Below are 24,069 nucleotides of genomic sequence, written 5' to 3' on the forward strand. Positions count from 1 at the left end.
TAAAACCTTTTGAACATAAAAGAATTGTTGTTTCATTGTTTTTCTAGCTAGTCTCACTCCCACAATACAGTATTAGGATTTTAATCAGTTCTCTGATTTTCTAATAGGGCAGTGTGGCCTGCCACAATGAAAAATTGCTTTTGAGTGCTAGTCACTGCAAGGACAGGTTATTTTAGATTCCTACATGTCCTAGTTTTAAATACCCTGCAGATAGTGCAAAATGGTTATGCCCTGCCATTCCTTCACCCCTGCTGCCTCTCCCTCCTACTTTAGAATGCTATTTGAGGACCATTTGTCCATCCTGCTGCAGAAAGTTCAGGGTTATTTGGAGAAGGGAGCCATAGGGTGTGTCCCAGCATCAGTGTACTGAATGGGGTGTTATTTATTTTGTGCCTGCTGAAAAAGGGAGAAGGACTTTGTATTGTTTTAAAGATCTTCCATCCCTCAATTTCTTCACAGGGCAGGATAAGTTCAAAAAGCTCTTACTGCTGTAGGTTCTAACTGCCCTGAATCCTGAAGACAGGTTGGTGTTGTTAGTGCAGCGGGATAACTGTTCCATATCCCTGTCCTGCAGCCTCACATAATTTTCAGTTAGCCGTGCTCTCTTTCAGCCTCACCAGAGCTTCATGGGTGTTCACAAAGGTGTTGGCGGTGGTCACAGCGTATCTTCAGAGGTTGGTGGTACCATATTTCTCCTACTTCTTCAACTTTCTGTCGAAGAGGGGCATGTCACAGTCAGTTGTGGACCACCTCCAAGCAATGGTGAACCTCCTTGCATTGTTGGGATTCATGAACAACATGCTGAAATCGCACCTCACTCTTTCTTAGAGGCTCCCTTCATCAGAGCAATCATGAGTACAGTGCACTTTCAGGCCTTCCTTCCAGATCGAGTGCAGGACATTTGTGCTACAATCCTGATGTTTCAGCCTCAGTCCTGGGTTTCAATGAGAACTGCTCAGTGGTTTCATGGCTTAATGACCTGCTGCATCCTGCTTGCCGACCATGCCAGGTGGTATATGCAGGCTCTGCAGTGGGATCTGAAGTCTCAGTGAGCTCAGTAGCAAGACATCCTCTCAGGCTCCATTCAGGTGTCAAAGGAGACTGCAAAAGACCTGCAGTGTTGGTTGCTCAACCGTGATTGGACCAGTGCAGACCCCTCTCCCTACCCCACCCAGAGATGGTTGTTTTGACAGGGCACGTCATTGCACGTTTAGGAGGTTATCAGGAAAGGTTTACATCAGAGTACTCATGTCTCCAACGTAGGTCTGCCTCCACATCAACTTTCTGGAGGTGCGGGCTGTTCACTTGATGTTGAAGACCTTCCTATCATCTATGACGTGAAGGGTGGTGCAGGTCTTCACAGACAACACCACTACCATGTGCTTTTGCAACAAGAAAAGTGAGATACTGGACTCTCTGCGAAGATGCTTTGAAGCTCTGGCCGTCGCTGAATTGTCTGGACATTTCCGTGGTCGTACACCACCAAAGTGGATGAACTCAGGTGGCAACACCTGGCGGATCACGAACTGCAGCTACACCCGGAGGGTGTGCAGAGCATCTTCCAGCAGTAGGGAGAGCCCTAGTTCAGTCTATTTGCCTGTACTGAGATCATGCAGTGTCAACACTTTTGCATGTTGGTGTTCCCAAGAAAGCTCTCTATTGGAGACACTTTCCACCCAGAGTGGAGCATGGGATTCTCATATACCTACCCGCATCTACCATCCCCTCCCTGACTCCTGAACAAGATCAAGAACAACTGGGCCCAAGTTATCTAACTGCCTTTGGATTGGGCCAGAGGAGTGTGCTACCTGGAAACTTAGGCTTGAGCATCTGTCCTCCAGTAAGGCTTTTGCTCTGCGAGGATCTTCTGTTGCAGCAGGGCAAGGTCTTTGACCTGGACCATCCAAATCCACACCTTCATTCTAGAGATGGAGCGGCGGCAGTTGGCTGCATTCAGTCTGCCTCCAGAAGCATTAGATGCATGGTGACGTGCATACATATTCCTACCAAATCTGTTTACTCAGAATGCTGAGACAAATTTGTGGCTTGGTTTGGATCGATGACATGGAACTGTTACAAGCTAGACTGTCGGATGTGTTACTGTTTAATTAGTCTTTGTCTTAACCAGAACTTGCAGTGAGCATGGTTATAGGTTATTTGTTGGCCCTTTTGGACTTTTTGCATTTACTGGGCCAACCATCCTTGGTCAAATCACCTGTTATGTGTTTTTTCAAAAGCTTGGCCCACATGGTTCTGCCTAAACCTTTTGTGATGCTACAGTGAGTCCTTAATGTGGTCCTAACTTGCCTTATGTGTACTCTTTTGTAGCCACAGCACAGCTGTTCCTTGTGTCTCCTAAGTCTTAAGGCGGTCTTTCTCAGTGTGATTACCTCAGCACTTCGCATGAGGAAGCTTCAAGCTCCGGACACCCTACTCCATCTTCTTTAAAGACAAACTGATGCTGAGGACTAGAGCAGCCTTACTTACAAATGACTCTTTCATGTCGGGCAGTCAGTCACTCTTCCAACGTTCTTTGCCTCACCTCACCCCTCGAAAGAAGAGGAAAGACTGCATGGTCTGAACCCTAAGAGTGCTCTGCATTTACATAGATATCACCTAAGATGATAGGGCGATGATCATCTATTTGTGGGGTTCTCTTTGGCAAAGAAAGGAAAAGCGTACAGAAATAGACTTTGTCCAGATGTTTAGCTGTCTGTATTAAGATCTGCCATGCGATGGGCAAAAACCAGCCTCCTGAAAGGGTTAAGTGCCAATTCCACCAGAGCTGCTACAACTCCGCTAGCTTGCAGAGTGCCTGTACTGCGTTTTTGTCAGGCAGCATTGTGGGCATCGGTACACATGTTCACGAAGTACTACTGCCCTTAGAGGCAGGACTGATAGGAAGGGCATCTTGGCCATTTGGTACTACAAGCCATTTTATCCTGAGTGATTCCACATTCATTGGCATCTATTCTATAGGTAAGGATTTTGCGGTTCAAAGTATCCATCAGAAGAACTAGTTATTTACCTTTGGTAATGCTCTTTCTGGTGGATACTGTGCCTAACCGCAGATCTCTCACTGCCTTCCCACCCCCTTATTCTGTAGAATGGACTATTTACAGCTAAAAGGGTCCCAAATTAGAAATCTGCACACTAGTACAAGCAATTAGTTTTTGGGTTTCATGTGCATGGCTGATGTCCACTAAGAAACTGACATCAGCTCCGCTTGTCATTTCCGGAGTGAAGACGAGTCAACCTGGAGGCACACTGTACAACCTGCTGATGAGCAGGGACTATACTGAAAAATCTTCTGGATCTTGTCTGGCATCTGGGATATTCTACAGGTGAGGAATCTGTGGTTAGACAAGAGAATCCACCAGAAAGAGTGTTTTCCAAAGATGAGTAAGTTATCCTTCATGTGGACTTCAACATTTGAAGAGTGTAGGTATAAACTGGGGAAGCACATTGCTCACTAGGTGTTCAAGTTTTGTTTAACAAATCCTGTTGTTCTTTTCAGGCTTCATCTTTTTAGTATGTAGTCCTGATGTCTGCCTTTGGCAAAAGTATGTTTGCCCATTGTTTATAGTAAAAACTGAATGGAAAAAGTGATTTAGGTTAGGAAAAACTTGGTGTGAACATTTGTTACATCATCAAATACTTCATAAAATCTTTTGTCTAAAGCTTAATGAAAGCATTAATTTGTTTCTCTCAATCTTTCTATCAAGTTAAACGAGCAAGCTTTTGATACCCAAGTCACCAAGAAAATGGGCTATTACAGGATCCTTGAAGTCCTATATTTACGTCTTCCTAAAGAGGATATCTACACAAAGGAGTCCAGAATTAATCAGGCTTTTCATGGATCCTCAAACACAGAAGGAAATGAACTCACCAAGACTCTGATCAAGTAATGTTTTCTACTTTTGTATAGCTATCACATTTTGTGACACTTGTGAATATTTTGTCAGAGACTTAAAACACCTAATTATATTATATTATGTGGTTTCTTTAGACTCTTAACACATAGTGACACATTGTACAACAATTCTCTTGATAGGATTGTTTGTTTTAAATTTTAAACCCGTGTACCCACTTGTTTATGCCATTTTATATATGCTTCTTTCCCTTTTAATTGCTTTGGAATGCACTTTGAAAATAACATGAATATTAGATGTTTAAACATTTTAAAAACTGTTAAGGCTTACATGGGAATTTTATGCACCTTCACTTGCTGTCTATATCACAGGCTGCACCGGTATTTTAGTTGCAGTCACTCGTATGTTTCATAAGTTTTCAGCAATTAGCAGTTGCATTGGAGTTTGCTCATTGCTGACTCAGATTATTTTATTTGGTCAGAATAGGTTTATAGAGGCTGTAGCCTATGCCCCATCAGTAACTATAAACAAGTATCACATTTGTTTCCATCCAGAACTATTGCGCATCTCTATTTAGAAAAGCTCCTCTAGTATGCTAGATTTCCTTTAAAGAAAAGACAGACTCAGAAAGACTAACACTCATAATACCTAAAACATTAGATGTTCATTCAACAGGTATTTACAGATGCCAACCATTCATTTGACTTCTGTTTTTTTCTATTTTGCTTAACTGTCATGAAGCATGAGTTTTCCAACACTTCGTTATTTTTAATAGAACATTACAACTCCTGAGCCATACATAAGAATGTGAGAGCAAGAAAAAGATATAAAGCATTAGTCTACCGATAAATCGGAGCAAGAGCAACACGTTCTTTGATTTGCACCCAGACTACAAACTCAGCATTGAGTGTATTTAGAATTGCTAGTATTTGGTTCACTCTATATTAAAATCTATTTAAGAAGAGAGTAATGGCAGTGATGGGGAGCCTATGGCCAATGGGGAAATATGCTGCACGTACATATGTGATGGAGCTGTCAAAAACTGAAGGGTTTTTGGAAGGAATCCTATACAAGGTTGACTGTGTTCTTAGTTGCAGTGTATGGCATTACAGATCAGCTAAACTCAAGTAACAGTACGATATCACTTTTGATGGTGGATGTGACCATCATGAGGCCCAGAACTGGGAAAAAAGAGTGATGGGATTTGTTGTGGGATGGAAATTGTATTAATGCTAGGAATGGAAAAGAGCTGGATGTATATTATATATCAAGAAAACTTTCCCAGCAGCAAATTGACAAAAGAACTCTTTGAAAAATGAAAATACGTAAATGAATTTCTTAAAATATTCACAGATAGGAGGAAATATTTGCTCTAGTGTGTCTGTTAGTGATGTTGCGATATTGCGACAGAAAAAAACGGGGGATGGGAAGCATCATTTCCATATATTCTTGAATACTGTTTTCCAAACTATGAATGTTCATAAAGTACTGTTGAGATAATTTGTAGACAAAACTTTTCTGCAATATACCATTTCCTAGCTGTCGTAAAGGAAAGTTTAAATTCTATTCATTTATTTTGCTCAGCAGCCCATCGTTAGCTTGAAAAACACAATATCAAAGCATAGGACTACAATTTCCATGATTCTTACAGAAAAAAACAAATGGCCACCAATCAGGGATCATGACCATCAATAAGAACAACCACAAGGAAATGCACTACCTTTTTCTTCATGCGAAAGTCCAGCATGTGATACTTCCATCACTGGTAATCTTGCTTCTGTTGAAGACCTACAAAAGATGTGCAACAATTACATTAGTCATTCAACACCTTCCTTGTACGTATCTATCTGATAGAGACGTCTAGCCGCAGATTCCTTAACTTAGAATATCCCCAGGCGTCCGACTGGTCTGGAAAATTATGCGCAGTTGCACCTCTGCGGGCCGGGGGGCGGCGCTGCTTGGCCCCGCCCTGACGGCGTCCATGGACGTGACGTCAGTGGAGCCATATATGCTTCGCCCCGGCGCGCCGACATCAGTTTTCTTCTTTTCCGCGTCATGACGCGGATCCTGGAAACCAGCAGTTCCGGGCCTACTTCGGCCTTCTTGACACCGCTGGTGTCGTACCGAAACAGTGTGCAATGCCCTCCGGGTTCAAAGCCTTTGAAGCCTGTGCACGTCAGATGTCCGGCACTGACCTGCACCTTATTTGCATGTGGTGCCTTGGAGTGCACCACGATTCCAAGCAATGCGGCGACTGTCAACAGATGAAGCCGAAGTCTCTCCGGGAACGCCGTAAGAAGCTGTTGGCCGCGCGGCTGTGCGGCCCAGCTTCTTTTCGTCACCGCTCCCCCTCTCCAGAAGGCGCTCGCTCCCGAGGCAGCTCCCTTGACCGGCGCCCTAAAAAAGGTAAGCGGAGACACAAGCGTCCATGGAGGTCCACCTCTCGTAGGCGTGCTGCTGGTGCCCACTCCTCTTGTACGGGGTCAGCTACTTGCGTCCGGAGGTCACCTCCATACCCTCCTTTTCCAGGAGTTGGAGCGGCGCGCGCCCAAATGGAAGCCTACTCCCGGGCTCTTCAGGCCTACTTTGAGCCCCCCTCTCTCCCTGACGTCCCTTCGGGCCCCACAGAGGCGGAGGGTGCTCAGGCCGGGCCCTCGTCGGCGGATCCTTCCCCAACCAGGGTTGTGTGCACCGACTCAGACTCTGGAGCCGAGGGGACAACGTTGGGCCGTGGCCCACACCGTCCTGGTCGCTCTTGCACACTCCGCCAGTCAACGCATAACCCTGTGCGGCTTCCTGCGCGGATGGCAGGGGCGGCGACGATTACGCCGAGCTTGGAGCTGGGCTCCACATCGTGCGAGCCCACACCCGGCTCCAAGCCTGAGCCCATGTCTGGGGCAACGCTTCAGCCGACGCCGGTCAACGTTGAGGTTGCGTTCCTCGTGGAGGCCGTAGATGTCCAGTCGACTCAGACACTGCGCCCACCGACGCCGCTGCCAACACCTCCATCGCCGCCGGTGTCCATCCATTCATCCACACTGGTGTCCATGCATAGGGTTGACCTTCCTCTGGATTCCTCGTTTGTCCCCTCAGCGGGGTCGGGCAATACCGGTATCCACTACAGCCTTTTCGGATGCTGCTGCTTACTCTGGTCGGGAGCCACTGGTGCAGGTCCCTAGTGTGGCATGGCCTTCAGGTCATTCCCCAGCCCCGCTCTTTATGGCAACTGGGAGAATTAGTCTCCAACCGTCTCCAACAGACGGCCTCTTGTCCCCTCCTAGGGTGACTACTGAGCTAGGGGTCGCCTATGCACGGACAATCAACCGGGCAGCTGCTATCCTCAGCTTTCAGCCTGCTGTGGTACCCCTCATTCCGGATCCCTTAATGGATTTGCTTCATCTTGAGCCCATTACCGTGGTGCCCTTGCTACCCCTTGGGTGTGCTTTATTAGAGGTCCTGCGTGGCGCATCAGCACGGCCCTCTTCCGGGGCCCCGGTTGATCGGGCCATTGCCGGTAGGCACCATCCTGCTCCGGTGGATCCTCTTTGTCTATCCCTCCACCCTGCTGCTCAGGGCCTGGTGATTCAGGCGGCCTTTGGGTTACAGGACTAATCCACTTTTCCCTTGTTTCCTCCCACCCGGGAATCCAGTTGGTTGTATGCATGTGGAAGACAGCTTTTTCTAGCACAGCCATCCGCGCTTTAACCACCACATGCGTGTTTGCACATGCGTCCTCCACACTCTGGGACTCCGTGGCTAACCTTATTCCTTCCTTTCTGGAGGAATTGCACTCAGAGCTTCTCCGTCTTGTTCTTCACGTCAAGGAGATAGCACATTTTTTAATTCGCTCCTCCTTGGATACCACTGACTCTGTGGGCCATGCTCTTGCACGGTCGGTGGCTTTGCGCCACCATGCATGGATGCATGACAGTCGGTTTCCTGATAATATTCGGGAAAGCTTCCTAGACATGCCGTTTAACGGTATAGATCTTTTTGGGTCCCATGCAGACTCAGCGATTTCCAGGCTTCTGTCAAGGCTGCCGTAATTCTGCTTTGTCACTAGCCGACTTCTTCTTGGTTGCGGGTCTTTCCTTACGACCCGGTTTTCATCAGAGACGGGTTAGTGTCTCTGTATTGTCTGTACAGCCGTATGGCTGGTTAGTTTTGTTTTCAGTCCTCTGACTGTCTGTTTTGACAAGAGGACGCCCCCCTTCTTGCCAGGGGGTAACCCTTACCCTATGTGGGGTATTGGCTGGTGGCAGATGGCTGCATTCGCCTTTGTTCGCTCCTGTGGAGTTTTCATTGCGGGTGTCCCTCTGGGATTCATATACCCCTTTATGCATCCCATAGGGTCGCATCGCTCTATTGTCTGTGGTGCTTCCACTCTTGGTCTGGGTCTCTGCTGTGTAGTGTCTACCTTGCATGTCCTGCAATCATGCTTTTTGTCACATGGTCCGTCCTTTAACTCCAGTCCCTTCTGGGTTGTTCTTGCCAATGAGGAGTTGCCGTGGGCCTCTCTGTTGTACAATTATTATGGCCCTTTGGCTTATTCCCCAGCAGTTTTATCCACATCCCAGCTCCTTCCACGCAGGGATTTCTGCGTCCTGCTGGCATTCTTAATGTGGAGGATTCGTAGAGCCGGTTCTCCCTGAACTCCGCTCTGCCTGGCGTCTAGGACCCGTGAGTTGGTTCTGAGTACTCCCTTGTTAGGCTCAACTTTTCTTCTAAATTGTCCTGCGAGGGTACTACTGTCTCTTCCGGACTAGAGGCAAACGCTGCATATAGCCTGGACTAGTCCCACCTTTTGTATAATACGGGTACTTTTGAGCATACCCTAGTCCCTGGTTTTGGCCGGGTTTCGCCTCCCCTTAAGGCTGTTTCTGCACCATGCTCTTTATAATGGCTTGTGCGGGCTTTCCTGCCTAGGTATTGGCCCTGTCCTCTTACATCACCAGATCTTCTCTGGTGTTGGTGGCCGTTGCCTCCTTGCTGTTGTGCGCATCTCAGCTGTTCCTGCTGTCTTGCTTCCTGGTGTTCCTTCTGGCCGCATATGAGCGTCCTTCTGACTGTGTATGGGCATCCTTTCAATGCTCTCACACATGTCTGGCTGAAAGGTCTCCGCAGTACTTTTCTTTTGTGGTACATGTGGGGGCGGACTGCGTTCTCTCCACCATACCACTTACCAGTCTTTTGGGTTGGCTTGTCGACTGCCGCATCCTGTGTTTTTTCACGCCAAAGGTTCAGTTCTGCTACCTGCGAGGTGCTGAACTGCCTTTTTCAAGCCAGTTTCTTTACTAGGTGTGATTTTGGTCCATATCGGCCCGTACTGGGCAGGAGTCGGTATCTTGCTGCCTTCGTATCTTTACAGGAGCAGGTTTAACAGTGCTTTGCGCTGTTGGAGTTGTTTAGCTGGGGCTAGCTCTGGCTTTTTGTCGACACCTTGGATCCTATGGATCCTTCATGCCTCTAGCTCGTCTTCTTTCCAAGTCGGAATTTTTCAATCAGGCACAAGCGTTCTGGATTGGTGTTTTCTTTCTCTCATACCCTCTACACATGGTTTTTTTCGTGCTATTCTGGATGGGCTGTGGTGCCCTAGCTTCCCCTTGGTTCCCGTTCGCTTCAGGGCATTAGGGTTTGATAGTTGGATACGCTGTCATTTATGTCCCCACTGTGTTTCGTCCTTTGGTTGTTGACACTCTTTTGGTCATGTTATTGACGGCTAGGTTCTCTCTGAACCTTAGTGGGGTTTAGTCGCAGTCCCGCCTCCTCTATGGGTATGGCTTTGGTATCTATTCTAAGTTAAGGAATCTGCAGCTAGACGTCTCTATCAGATGAAAACGTTACTTACCTTTGGTAACACTATTTCTGGTAGAGACATAGTCTAGCCGCAGATTTATTAACACCCGCCCGTCCTCCCCATCCTGCGACAACCTTTTCAGGTTGGTCTTCTTGCCTTCACCTCCCTTTAGGTGCTTTATTCCTCTACGGGGTGATGTCTTCTCTTCTCTCCGACTCACGATGCTACATTCTGTTTTGTGGATCTGATCTACCCATCCTTGTATTGGGACGGTAGGCCCATATGCCATGTGTCCTTTACAACCCTTACCCTGGGTTGCCCATTGTGAGTCTAAATCCTTTCTTCTACCGATTGAGGTTTCTTGCCTCCCCTGCACTCTAGTGGTTACAGTCTCTGGCAATGCTACATTCGGTAGGTCTCTTATTCGGATCTGACGTCTCCTTTTTGGTTGACGCCTTATGGTAGTTTGTCCTTACTCCTGGGTTCTCGACTGGTTGTTCTTCACTGTCTTATATTGTGGTCGCAGCCTTTCTGCCAGCTGCTGTGATGGTTCACCAAGGAGCTATGGCGCAAGGGTAAGTCTTGTGCCTCTGGGGGCACAGGCTCACACAGGCAAGGGTTCGAATCCTGCCTATGCTCTGCATCTTCTTCTGCCTCAAGGGGAGGTTTTGGTCTTAACAATTGCGGGGGTCCCTTCCAAAGTGGTGCTATGTCTCTACTAGATACATTGTTACCGAAGGTAAGTAACTTGTTCAACAACATTAAAGAACATAACTTTCATCAAGCATGTATTACTCCTCAGTTGTAACAAAAGTGAATGCTTAATGAGATCGCAAGTTCATATAACGTAAGAATAAGTATTTACTATATACAAAAAAAATCAATCAAAATTATATACTTTTGCCATATGGCCTAACCTACTACAGTAATCGGGTGGGGAGTAAAATTATGGCAGAGTTGAGTTACGTTCACTCTTGGGTGGGATAATCCTGGTCTCTGTTTCCTTAATGGAACTAACACTTTCCTTTACAATAGCTAGTACGTTTTATAATCTATATCGGGACCGGAGGCTTCAATAATACCACCCCCATCACTGGTTTAAAATAGACCTTTTTCTAAAAGTTGAGTCTGATGATCAATCAGCTCCCCTCAAAATATCTTGGAAGTGCCTTCCAACTGAGAAGGCCTTAAATGTCGTTGTGCTCATAGAGAGTGAGCACCAAAGGAAGAAATATCAATGCCTGCTTATGTCATGACACAACAAACCCATCTTGCAATAGTAGGAGAGGAAACATATCTGGGGATATCAAATTGCTAGTGTACTTGGCCTCTTCCATCTCATCCTATATGTTTGTTAGGATCCCCGGAATATCCAGCAGGTTGTCCTGTGAAAGTTTCCCGTAATGATATATCCTTTTGTTGGGATCCTTTGTGAATCTGGTTATAAAAGTGGTAGTTTTGCCATTGATTTTGGAGGGAGCCTGGGCCGCCTTGCCTTCAAGGACAGTCTTGGGTATTCTGCCTTTAGGTGGTCCCTGACCTTCTTATCCATAGGCTCCCTCATTCTACTGCCCACATGCTGAGCTACCTTTGCCACTGGAGCACATTTCGCTGAGCGTGGGTGGTAAATGTTCTTTAGGTCGTTGTGTCTGCTACTACCTTTTTAGGAGAGCTTTCTCGCCTGGGATGTTTGGGGCCTCCCTCCAGTCTCCAGGCTCTACTAGGACCCAGATCATCTCCTGAGACCTCTTACTGGTCAGGGTCACCAGATTGACCCCAGACATCGAGGCCCTCCGGTAAAGGCAAACTTTGCCATCCATTGGGGTATTCCCACGGATTTGTGCTTGTAAGGTTCTCAAAGGTGCTAGCTTGCCTATTTTAAAAATGCATCCCTAAGTATTTCGAAGGCATCAGAAGGACAATGTCTTGGCCTTGACCTTACAGTTGATCTTGGAGCTCCCCGACAATCAAGGTGCGCTCCACAGCTAGCAGCAGTATTTGTCGGCTCAGGCCGGGGCTTCAGAGTCTGGGAGACATTGTTTCTATTGCGTCACCAAATTCTTCCTCTATGGGAGTGAAGGAACTGCTCCTCTTCACAATCACTCTCCCTCCTTACTCCTGACAGGGTGATCAGGAGAATAGGCGTTTAAACTGGCAAGGGAAACGCTGTTTATAAGGACCTCCTTAAGCACCTCTTGTAGGCGGAAAAAGTCTGTTGTGCTTAGGAGCACCCTTTGATATAACGTCTCAAATCTTGATTTAGGCCTTCAAGGGCCAAATCGGGCTCAGTGCAGAAATAGGAACCCATAGCACTACTGCGCACTCCCCTTTATTTTATGCTGTGTTGCGTGCAGGTGATATCAAGCAGAGTGTTGGGCGCAAAAAGACACAACTGTACAAATCGCTGCAGGCAAAACCTGATATTGGTGCAGAGGCCGTCTCCTCTGTGATAGAAAAGAACAGGACGCCTAGTGTAGCCTTTCTCGCGCTCACAGCGCCCCTGGAGGCGTGGCTTCTCTGAGTATCTGGGCAGCCTACCCCCACAGTGCAGAATGCCCCCGGACAGCAAAAAATGCTCTTCCTCAGTGGCACTAGGCTTCTGTAATGAAAAGGTGGGGAAAATGGGGCCTCGCGCTTCAAAGCTCCAGGTTCCACAATAAATACTATAGTTGGAAAAACAGAAACAGTGCATCAAATTAAAGCCCATGACTGCTAAATGGGAAGGAAAACAACCTGACACAAAGTACATACTATACGACAGATCAGTGGTGCATAATATGAAAAACAAGAAAATCCAGAGGGAAAGGCACTTATCTGACTGCTGAATAGTGAATAAAGTGAAAGTGAATTTCCTTGTGGATGTTCAAATGTGAATGGTGGTCGTGATCCCAGATTGGTGGACATTAGTTTTTTGCTGATAGGATTTATGGGATTTGTAGTTTTATATTTGACATTGTTTTGTCAGGATAATGTTTGGCTGTTGAGAAAAAATAAAGGAAAAGACGTTTAGCACAATCTGAGCCTGCTGTACTGACATTGAATCGCACTTTTATGAAAGGCTGTTTTTCCATCATCTTAGTTTGAAAACCTTTGCAAGGATGCATGCACTCAAAGGAGTCACAACTTAGAATTCATTGAAAACTGTGTATTTTCGAAAGCAGTGGATGGCAAAATGTGCGAATTGCACTCTCAATAATTGGTATAAGAATTATTTTCGTCGTTTTTACTTCTTGCCTATTCCACTCCTCATGTACAGTTTTGGTAAATATTAACAAATTATCGATTCAGAAACTCTGGCAAAAATAGTTATCTTTATTAGAATGCATAAGACTTGATGTTACAGTATATATGCCTGCAGAAGCATGCTTTCTTTACAAAATATTATTTTTGCACAAATGATTATGATTTTAGTTTGAATACATTAGTGCTTGTTACTGAACACAAAAGAACTCGTAATCAGATAAATTAACGTTGCCATCAATGTTTGTACAATTTTTATTAAGATCTTGCTACGATGCCTTTTCCGAAAACATGACTGGCGAGACACAGCTGCTGGATAAAAGAAGACAGTACCATTGCGCTGCATACAACTGTGCAATTGCAGTGATCAGCTGCGTCTTCACAGAAAGCAAATTCTACCATGGCTTTCTCTTCAGTGAAAAACCTGAAAAGGTATGAAGAAGATTATGACTCGAATGCAATCATGTCACCATTTATGACCACTTGAAAGTGATACGTGATGAGATTAGAAATGCGTCTCTGTTGTTTGAGATAAAGGCATGGTATGGAAAGGCAGACACTGGTTTGAGGACTTGTTGAAAGGTTTATTAAAGTTTATCAAACAGCAGTGGAAAAAGTTCAGATTACCGGCTCAGTTACCTTCTCTCTATTTGTTGAAAGGAAATTACATTGCACAGGCAGTATGAGTATGTCTACATTTATTTAGAATACAAAGGAACCCACTCATTTCAGTCTTGATAACTTGGGGTGAGGAAATCATGTAATGTGCCCTCAAAGGGCATTTTTGTCCATGGGAAAATGACCTGCCTGTACATTTGCGCATAGGTGGGAACATACACCCCTATGAAATGTGTACCTCATTCAGCTAATCTGTCACATAATGAACACATATGCACATCAGAGATTTACAATGCACTTTTTTGTATCCTGAAATGATAATCTAACACAGGTTGTAGGAAGTACATTGGGAAACATTAAAACGGAGAAATTGCTAAACAGGGTAAAATCGTGATAAGGGCGATTAGTTATAAAGGCAAATGTTGCCTCTTGCAAGAAACTGCTACATTTGCTCCAAAACAAACTTCAGGGCCATTTAATGCCGCCTTGTAATTCAAAAGAATACTTTGAAAACTGTAGATCTAGTCCAAAGTAGCAGCAGTGCATGGTAGGTAAGTCGTTATTGGCCAATGTGAGCTATGTTATTGAAATGTTTGGGATTATAGGCGGAGCAAGCTCACATTTTGAATCCGGTTTTGTGCGTAATATTCCCAGGACATGGATATTTAACCAAAACCTCGGGCAACTAAGCTCTAACAAGCAACTAAACTCTAACACTAATCATTAGAACATTTAGGATCCCAATTACAAAGAATGGGAGTTTTCACAGATTGGATAGAAACAGTTCTTTTTTTTTTATCGGTTTGCATATTTGTAGATTTAACGATTATATTTTTGAGCCTTAGAAGAGAAAAAAAGAGGACGGACAGTAGAGGGGATCTGGAGTATAATAATCTTGTTTCTAGTTAATATTTATATTTTTCTCAGGATTGGACAAGCGTACCTAAAAAGATCTACCATTAGATCCCGCTCATTCAGTTTCTTTTACAGCTGGGGCTTCACTGGTGCATGGAGTAACTTTTTATTAAGCCCTGAAGTGCTAATGCTGGAAGGTTATTAATAAGTACCAGTGGCTTCTGCATACTTTGGGGTAACAGCCGTCCAGTTCCATATAACTGTAATGTGAAAAGTGGATGTGGTGGAAAGCGACAAAATTCCAAGGTAATTCTTTACTATGGATAGGAGGAGGGCTAGTTTGTGTATATACTCTTTGTTTATTCACCAGGGACATTTCAGAATGTGTACATTTACATAGTACAGAGTTGTACAAATGTGTGCCCTTTGAAAGTGCAAAGCCTTGAAAAGGCTACAATGGGCACACAGCTCTGCACGGTGCTAGTGCACCCATTCATTATATGGCCCCATGGCTATATATAGTATTGTCCCTTTCTGCTCTACAGCTCGACATAGGAAAAATTGCGATTGATTATGGAAGAAAATGCACTCCCCGTTTTGCACAAATTACCTCTTTTCTTTGTTAAAGAAACCAAACCGGTCAATAAATCTTTACTACATTACAGTTTGTTAAATAACAACCATTATAATTACAGCAAAAAGCGAATATCTGCAGATTTCTTACCCTTGAATATCCCCAGGTGTCTGATACTGAAGATTTTCAAACAGCATCCATGAGTGCCAGTAGGTGGTGTCATTTGACTTCGCGTCTGCGTTGTCCACGCCGGAAGTGACCTGTGTGGTACCTATATACGTACCACCTCAGTTCACTGACGTCCGTATTTTCTTGAGATATCCTACAGGTGCTTTTTGACAGGTCTTTTTTTACTTTTGTCGAGCCTTTTGAGTTTTTATCTCGTGGTGTGAGAATCTCCTCAAGAAAACTGGCTGGTTTCAATCCATGTGGGACCTGTCATAGGCAAATGTTGGTGACAGACCCTCACTTGGTGTATTTGTGGTTCCTGGAGCCAGGACACAACTCCAAGGCATGTGAGGACTACTGCGCCATACACTCCAAGGCACTGAGGGAGTCATTCCTCAAGCTCCTCGTCATTGGACCCCGGTCGACTCCTTTATGTTAGAGGTCACATTCTCTTGGAAGGTCACATGACAGTTCGTAGAACCTGACGTTCGTTGTCACACTCAACGTCATTGGGGAAGTCCCACAAACACAAGAAGTTGAAGAAGTCCAAACACTCTACGACTTCCCTGTATCTATCAAAGTCATCCGACGATACAAGGGAGTGTCGTCACTCCAGGCCCACGAGTCGAAGACTATTGATTCTGGGTCCCCTCTACGCTTTCCCGATTTTCCCAGAGCTGGAGCGACACCTGCCTAACAAAGAATTTAATGAGGCCATGCGCCGCTGCTTTGGGTGGCCTGGCCCATGGCCCCTCTGGAGTGCCTTCGGACACCACTGTCACAGTAGGGGCCCCTACTGGGACCACACCGGCTGGTTCACCATCGGCATCAGTCGGGCCTCAAGGATCCTTCACTGGAACCACCAGACCCTGACTGAGAACATCTGGTTGTTCAGGGGATGTCCAGGCTTTCTTCATGGACATGCCATTTGATGGCTCTCGCCTTGTTTAGGACAAGGCGGGTTTATCGCTGGAGCCCTTCAAGGACAACAGGGCTGAGGGCAGGTCCTTGGGCTTGTATATGGCCCTTTCTTAACCCCTATTTGCCTTTCGTGGCCATGGAAATGGCCTCCAGCCGCACCCATACCCTTCCAACTACCACAGTCAGCAGGCTTCTAGGCCTTTTTGTGGTTGAGGGCATGGGTCTCATAGGATATGTGGGTCAGGCACCCAGCTGTCATGTCAGCTGCTCCCTCCACCAGAAGCTGCTGCCTCTTTAGTCTGCCCCCAGACCATCATGGACTTCCATTGGGAGGCAGGATACGCTATCACCCCCCCCCCCCTGGCTTCAGTAACATCAGACCTTTGGGTACTCCAGATAGTCCAAAGGGCTACTCCCTCCACCTTAGTGACACTCCCACCACCCATGCCACCCACTTGCGATCGGCTGACGCAGGACCATCTCTCCTTGCTCCATCAAGAAGTGCAGGTTCTCTTGGCCAAGGGAGCCATAGAGAGGGTCTCTGCATGAGAAGTTGTTGTGGTTGTTATTCCTCCTACTTTCTGGTGTCAAAGAAGGACGGAGGACTTTCATATCCTGGATCTAGCCCTTCTCAACCACTGCTTGAAAATGAAAAATTCAAAATGCTCACGCGCGCCTAAGTTTGGTGTGCCCTAAACATGGGAGACTAGATGGTAGTGTTGTACTTGCCAGATGCATTTTTCCACTGCCTCATCCTGCCAGACTAAAGGCGCTATCTGCGGTTCACTGTGGGCCAAATCCACTATCAGTTTGCTGTGCTACCTTTCAGCTTTACAGTACCTCTCAGGTGTTCACCAAGGTGATGGCGATGGTTACAGCTCATCTGCGGAAGTCAAAGATTACGGTCTTCCCTTAACCTCAACTACTGGCTGTTGTAGGTGGGCTCGCCCCAGGCAGTCACCCACCTTCAGATTACGGTGAACCTCCTGCTGTTGCTGGTGTTCACTAGCAACATGCCAAAGTTGCACCTGACTCCCTCTCAAAGGCTCCCTTTCATCGGAGCTGTTCTGGACAAGGTGGAGTATATGGTCTCTTTTCCCGATAGGTGAGTCCAGGATATTCAGCTATGATGTTTCAGACTCTATCCTTGATTTCACTGAGTCTTACGCTGTTGGGCCTCATGGCCTCCTGCTGGTGACACATGTCCTCTGGCATATGTGGTCTCTACAGTGGGGCCTGAAGTTCCAGTGGGTGCAGCATCAGGGGAATATCTTCAACATGCTCCAGATCTCGGAGGGGAATGCAAAAGACCTAGAGTGGTGGCTAACAAACCACAATTTTGTCAGTGGCAGATACCTCTCCCTTCCCCAACCAGATCTAACTGTGTTGACTGATGCATCACTCCTGGGCTGGGGCGGCCATTTGGGAGACCTGTCAGAGCTTTGGGGGACTTGCTTGGCATTAAAAGCCTTTCTTCCTTTGATCGAAGGAGGGCTGGTACAGGTGTTCACATACAACGCTACCGCCATGTGGTATTGCAAAAGCGGGGTGGGGTCATGGACCCTTTGTCAAGAGGCTCTGCGCCTCTTGAAATGGCTGGAAAGTTAAGGCATTTCCTTGTTGGTGTAGCAACTGGTGGGATCTCTGAATACCAGAGCAGATGAACTCAGCCGAAGATGATTAGCGGATCACGAATGACGTCTCCACCTGGAGTTGGTGCAATGTCTCTTTCAGCATTTTGTCACGTATATAATTGGCATAGCGCCTCAGCTATCAAGCCATTAGTTTGGGGGGTGGCTCAGCAAGTATCTGCTGCTAACTCACTGGCTGCTACAATGTATCAGAAGGTAAGATTACCCCACGGCCCTATTCTGACAGATGTCACTTTGAGGCAGACATAGGTGCCACAGGACGTCACGTCCTGCTGCTGGCTCCAGGTAAGGTTGTGTGCTTCTGGTGGCTAGGCTGTGGCAAATCAGTGCTCCTTGCACTGACGCGTGGCAGTAAATTAAAACTAATGGCAATGACCGCCGGACCCAACCCCATGGGTCTGCGGCGGCTGCTGATGCCCACTGAAGCAGCTGCTGTAGAGTCTGATGCTCGGGCCGGCACACCATGCCCGTTTACAGAGAGAGAAAGAGAGTTGATGTGCAGTAGCCAGGAGCGTTTGAGGAGGCGGCCCATAAACTGATTGTCACCTCGCAATTGAAACTGTGACAGCGAAGTGTAATATACATTTGCTTTTTAGCAGCTGCATGCCAGTTGGTGTTACTAAAGTTTTGCCTGACATACTGCACCCCCTCGGCCAGCCAACAGTGAAATGTTTGATGTCCAGCTCATGATTGCCAGATGTGGTGTCATCTTCCTCATAATTCCACTCCAGACACAGTGAATACGTAGAGAACACATCACTTTATTAGAACCCCCGACCCATTAAACCAGCTAGCTCCAACTGTACTTTTAGGCTGCTCATCTGTACCTCTGGCTGTGGGGCTGGGTAGTTAGTGGTGCCCCGAATGGGGCAGACCGCTTTAGGGGTAATTTGTATTAGCTTTGCGGGTGTTGTTTTTTAAATATAACACTACAGTGTCCTTGCTGCCGGCTGTGACCTATGTGAGACTGTGTGCGCCTCATCTTCAGGCTTTCCCAATGCCCTGTGCCTGTCCTAGAGTCCGCTGACTGTGTTGACTCTCAATTATCTAGGCCATGGCCCTGCCTTCAGGAGCACTTAGCGCAGAGACACCTATGGGTATTTGCGTGCTTTCTAAGTTGTTTAAACATAACATAACAATTACTAGGCAGCTGATGATCTATGTTGTTCATGCTGAGTGTCTCACATCCGGTCATGTGCATTGTCCATGCTGCTCAGTCTTTCTATCAGGGAAGTCGAATCTTCCTTTCTTACTCAGTATGCCCCTTGCCACCTCTTTTCTTCCTAAATGCCCTTCCATTTCTGGTGCTTTCAGCAGTTTTTAGGTCTCGCACCTGGCGACGCAGCTCGAAGTGCTGTCACCAGCGAGACTTATTGTCAGCGACTTGCCTCTCAAGGGAGACAGACCAGGGCAGGCGCAGGCGATTGTGGTCTGTGTACGCGCCCATGAACACGCGCATGTGCACATCTCCCTTCCGTCATCGGTAGCTTCATGTTATTTTGATCACTTTCTTTTTGTAAGGCGCACGTGCGCTCCAAGCGCGGCACGCTCCGTCTTGTTTTCATATGGGACCCTGCGTGTGATCTGGTAAGTTTCTCCTTCCACCAGCCGTCATGTCCCCTTCACATCCAGCCCACAGACTTTGGAACAAGTAGCTGCTCTTCTTGGTATAGATCACCCTTGCCCGCTCCCCTCCGCCCTCTATTTAAGAGTGGAATCTCCCGGTGCTCCGCCCTTGCAGCTGTCCCCGTTACCGTGCCCTTCTCGTCCTTGCTCTGGCACCTCTCCCCGTACTCTCCTTCCACAACCAGGCAGAGGTTAATGTATCCAGAGCCCGTAGCCAGTGCCAACCTGCGAGCCCCACAGAGCGGTGCGCCTCCCGGTCCCTGGACAGCCTGCTCGTCCCCAGCCCTCTCGCAGCGCCGCCCTACACCCGCCTCTACCTCTCCATCAGCGGCTTCTCCCTCCCACCGGAAGAGTTGTTTGCAGCAATATTCCCATCCCGATAGTGTCATGCCTAGTTCTGCTTCCCAGTGTGTGCGTGATGGTGTCTGGGGTGGCTTATACTCTTTTTGTGTACTGTGTTATATAAGAGAGGTAATATGTTGTGGTGGTTCTGATTGCGGCATCTCATGTAGTGGCGGGAATACCTGCAGCTCTTGGGGGAATTCTGGGGTGGCAGCCCCAACAGTCTGCCTGAGTCTCACATACATGAATAGCTCCATCGCTGTGGGTGTATTATCACGAAAGAACTGTTCTTTAGATAGGAATATCCTGTCATCATACAGGTCTCCTCATGTCTGTACCTGAACTTTATCTATGACTTGCCTACATATCCCTTCATAGGTAACTTTCAGCTCCGGGTGGTATTTTATAGGTAATCGGGGTGAATATAGCATTGGGGTGTCTAATTTATGCGCAAGTGTGTTCTCCATGCAGTGGTAGCACATGCCACCGTAGTGGGGTCGGTGTCTCGCTTTCTAGGCTGTGTGATAATGAACCTGGATAGGGAAGTGGAGGCCATATATCCCATTTCAACTACTTGATGTGGCATGAATGGGGGTGGATGGAACCAGTATATTGCATAAAGTGCCTGTGCACAGAGGTAATATAGCTCCAGGTCAGGTACTTCGAATCCTCCTTCTGAAAAAGGAAGAGTCAGCACTTCCCATTTTAGTCTGGGTTGCTTGCCTCCCCACACCAGTCGAATCATTTGCGTCTTCAAGGCTGCAAAATATGGTTTCCCAGGACTGGAAGGAATATTTGTGAACAGATAAAGCATTTGGGCAGTACCACTATTCTTATTAGCGACACTCTCTCCCTCCAATGGGTAATGGAATCTGTCAGGGCATCTAAAGTTCTGCCATAGTTTATACGCATGAGTTTGGTTTTATCTCTAGTAATCTTGATGCCCAGATATTTAACCTCCATAGTGCTCCATTCCAAAGGATAATCTAATGCATGGGGTCTAACCTTATGGGTAAGGGGTAATAATTGCGATTTACTCCAGTTAATATGTATTCCGGAGAGTTCTCCAAACTTGATGAATTTGCGTAATACTGGGTTTAAATTCTCTTGAGGATCTCTAATGTATAGGGGTATGTCATCCGCACATAACAATATGAGGATATGCCTAGTGGGATATGCGAGCGCCCATTCTTTATGATGTTGCCTCCATTTGGCTGCCAGCGGCTCTATAGCGAGAGCACATAATAGTGGAGATTGTGGGCAGCCTTGCCTCATACCTCTGGTGATTTTGAAAGGTAATGAACGGGAGCCATTAAGGAGAACAGTAGCTAGGGCATGCTGGTATACTAGTTCTATCCTTTTAATAAATCCTGGGGGTAGTCCCATAAGTTGGAGCGTGCCTGCGAGATAGTCCCATTCCACAGAATTGAACGCCTTGGTGGCGTCTAAAAAAAAGCTGCCACCACATCTAGTTCTGGGTCAATGTCCTGTATAATTGCGAACAGCGTGCAGAGATTATGTGATTTCGCCCGGCCTGGTATAAAACCAGCTTGATCTGGCAACGCCAGGTTACTGACCAAGAGATTCAACCTATTGGAGAGAACCTTGGCCAAGATCTTGGTGTCACAGTTGATTAAAGAGAGTGGTATGTAAGATTTGCAGTGTTACGCTGGCTTGCCTGGCTTGAGCAGTGAGGTTATCATGACCTGTCTCATGGTTAATGACAGTATACCATCCTCACTTGCCTCGTCAAACACTTTTTAAAAAATTGGGACAAATTGTACTGCATACCTTTTATAGAACTCTACTGGAAGTCCGTCGAGCCAGGGGGTCCTCCTGACGTCATTTGCATAATGGCCGTGGAAATTTCGTCTTCTGCGAGATCTGCAGCCAGGAACTCTAATTGGGAATCACCTAACTAGCCGAGCACAACGTACTCTAGATATTGAGGAAGGTCAAGAGGTTGCTTTCTTTGTGAGGTGTACAACGTAGAGTAGAATGTCTTGAAAATGCGTAAAAGGTGTGTGGAGTGTGCCCTCGGCTTCATAAATTTAAGTCACATATTTGGAAAACCTAGGTTGTCTGATCTAGTCTGCTAGGGCTTTCCCAGGGCGATCCCCCTCTCCATAGTTTTGGGCCTTATACTATTTACCTTTAACCTTACATTCTCTCCCCGCTGTGTCTTTGTATTCAGTAATTTTATCTCTAAGGGCAGCTTTTCTAGTCCTCCAGCAGTGGATGTAGTTAGTTCCTGTTCTAGAGTTTTAAATTTCGGCATCCAACTTTACTAGTTGGTTCCGGATGTCTCTCAAAATGTCTCCCCCTTAGGGATGCTGAGCCTCCCCATATTAATTTTGAAGCTTTCCCATACCGTCGTAATTGTCGCCACAGTCTGTAGTAGGTTCAAAAAAATCTTGACCTGTAATGCGGTATCCAGCAAAGCTGTTGAATTTAGTCTCCAATTGCCATATGGCACCCCTCCCCTCGGGAAAGCTAATAACATTTTTATTGGGGAGTGATCGGAGTATGTCCTAGTTAGGTCTTCCACCTGTTCCACCCATTGCCCCATCCCCCTAGAAATTATCCAATAATCCAATCTGGACCACTTTGAGTGCGCCGCAGAGTAATGTGTACCTTCTCTAGTGGTGGGGTGTAGGTGCCTCCATGCATCCATCAAGCCGTTGTCTGCTATGATTCCTACCATCTGCTCCTGTGCTGCGGTGTAATGTTGTGATGCCGGGTGAGATCTGTCAAGTGTGGGTACCAAGGCAGTGTTGAAATCCCCTCCCCATAGTATATATGTCGACCCAATGGTGAGTATTTTACCCCATAGTGTAGCCAAGAAATGTGGGTCATCTACGCTGGGGCCATAGCAATTGACTATTGCAAGCGTGTGGGACTACAGGCAGCCCATATAATGCAGTATCTACCTTGTGAGTCTTGTAAAGAGCCTCCTAGAACAAATGGCGTATTTCTTTTAATGAGTATCGCTACACCTCTGGCATATGTGGAGTAATACAAAAATGAACGATGTATTGCCCATCGAGCGGCAACTTTTAGGGTAATGGAGGGGTCTAGGTGTGTCTCTTGCAATAATGCAATGTGCGTTTAATGCCTGTCTAGGTACGCCAGAACATGTCTTCTTTTCCGAGGGATATACAACCCTTGAACATTCCGGGTCATAAATATAATATTAGTGAATTGCTGCAACCCTGCTATTATCTAATAAGTAAGAGTTTTAGTACTTATAGTATTGCCACAATACACAAAACGAATGTCTAGCATTTCTCTGGTAAACTGATGGTGATTGTCTTGACACTGTGAATGCTGCCCCAGACCTCCCTCTTCCTACACCGTCTTCCCCAACTTGTTGAGAATACATGACCCACCCTTTGATAACAGAAAAAACTAATATAGCCAACAATTCTGCTATTCTGCTAGCGGCAATAATAACGAAAGACAAAAGAAAAAAAGAGGTGGTTATCCCTTGGAGGTGCAGCTAGGGGGCCCGCGATGACCCTCTGCCCCATTTTGACCCATTGACTGAGGGTCTATCAAAGAGTAGGGGTGTACAGGTGCCCGGACCTGTATATATAGTTCAGCGCAGGGGAAGGAAATAGAATAGAAAAGAGGTCACCATATCCGCTGTAGTCCAGTCCTGGGCTTGATGGTATCCCTGGGATGTACTGAGGGAACTACCCAGATATTGTTATGTCCCTGCAATGTTCCGCCAGGTAGTTTTGTGATGGGGCGCCTTTTCTGGGTCCCTGTGTATTAGCTAGCCTCGCTGAGCCGCATTTGTAACCTCTTTGTGTCCTTAATCTAACTTGGATAATGGCGAAGTTGATCGGGATCTGGACTGGTTGGAGTTCGCTTTGGATGCTGCTCGATGAAGTCTTTTCAGAAAGTCCTCAACCTGTTGTGGAGTGTTGAAGAAGTATTGTTTTCCTTGGTGAGTGACCCTGAGTCACGCCGGGTACATCATAGCATAATCGATCTGGGCTTGTTGGAGCTTCCTTTTCACCTGTACAAACCTTCCTGGACTGTCACTGTGAAGTCCGGATAGAACGTGAGGGTGGTATTGTCATATTCACTTTTCTTTTTTTCCTTTGCTAGGCAAAATACTGTGTTCCTGTCACGGTAATTGAGAAATCTGGCTATGATAGGCCGGGGTGGTGCTCCCGGAGGGGGTTGCTCCCCCAATGATCTGTGTGCCCGCTCAATTACTAGTTGTGGTGAAAAGGCCTAGGCATTACATATTTCACATAGCAGCTGTTCGATGAAGTCTTCCATGTGGCCTGCATTTGTACATTCGGGCAATCCTAGTAGGCACACATTGTTCCGGCGCAAGCGCCCCTCTAAATCTTCATTCTTTGCCGCAATCACCTTCAACAGGCGATCCAT

The 24,069-nt window shown here is 46.5% G+C and overlaps 1 protein-coding gene across 1 annotated transcript in view; it reads left to right on the forward strand.

Annotated features, from left to right (window-relative positions):
• PRKDC (protein kinase, DNA-activated, catalytic subunit) overlaps nucleotides 1-24,069 on the forward strand; it is a 3,158,350-nt gene that overhangs the window by 992,204 nt on the left and 2,142,077 nt on the right. The window contains exons 42-43 of the mRNA XM_078687323.1: nucleotides 3,726-3,904; nucleotides 13,173-13,341. Of these exons, the coding sequence (XP_078543449.1) occupies nucleotides 3,726-3,904; nucleotides 13,173-13,341 (348 nt within the window). The remainder of the gene's footprint in view (nucleotides 1-3,725; nucleotides 3,905-13,172; nucleotides 13,342-24,069) is intronic.

The sequence above is a fragment of the Lissotriton helveticus genome, chromosome 4_1, assembly GCF_964261635.1.
Source record: "Lissotriton helveticus chromosome 4_1, aLisHel1.1, whole genome shotgun sequence".
NCBI classification, from domain to species: domain Eukaryota; kingdom Metazoa; phylum Chordata; class Amphibia; order Caudata; family Salamandridae; genus Lissotriton; species Lissotriton helveticus.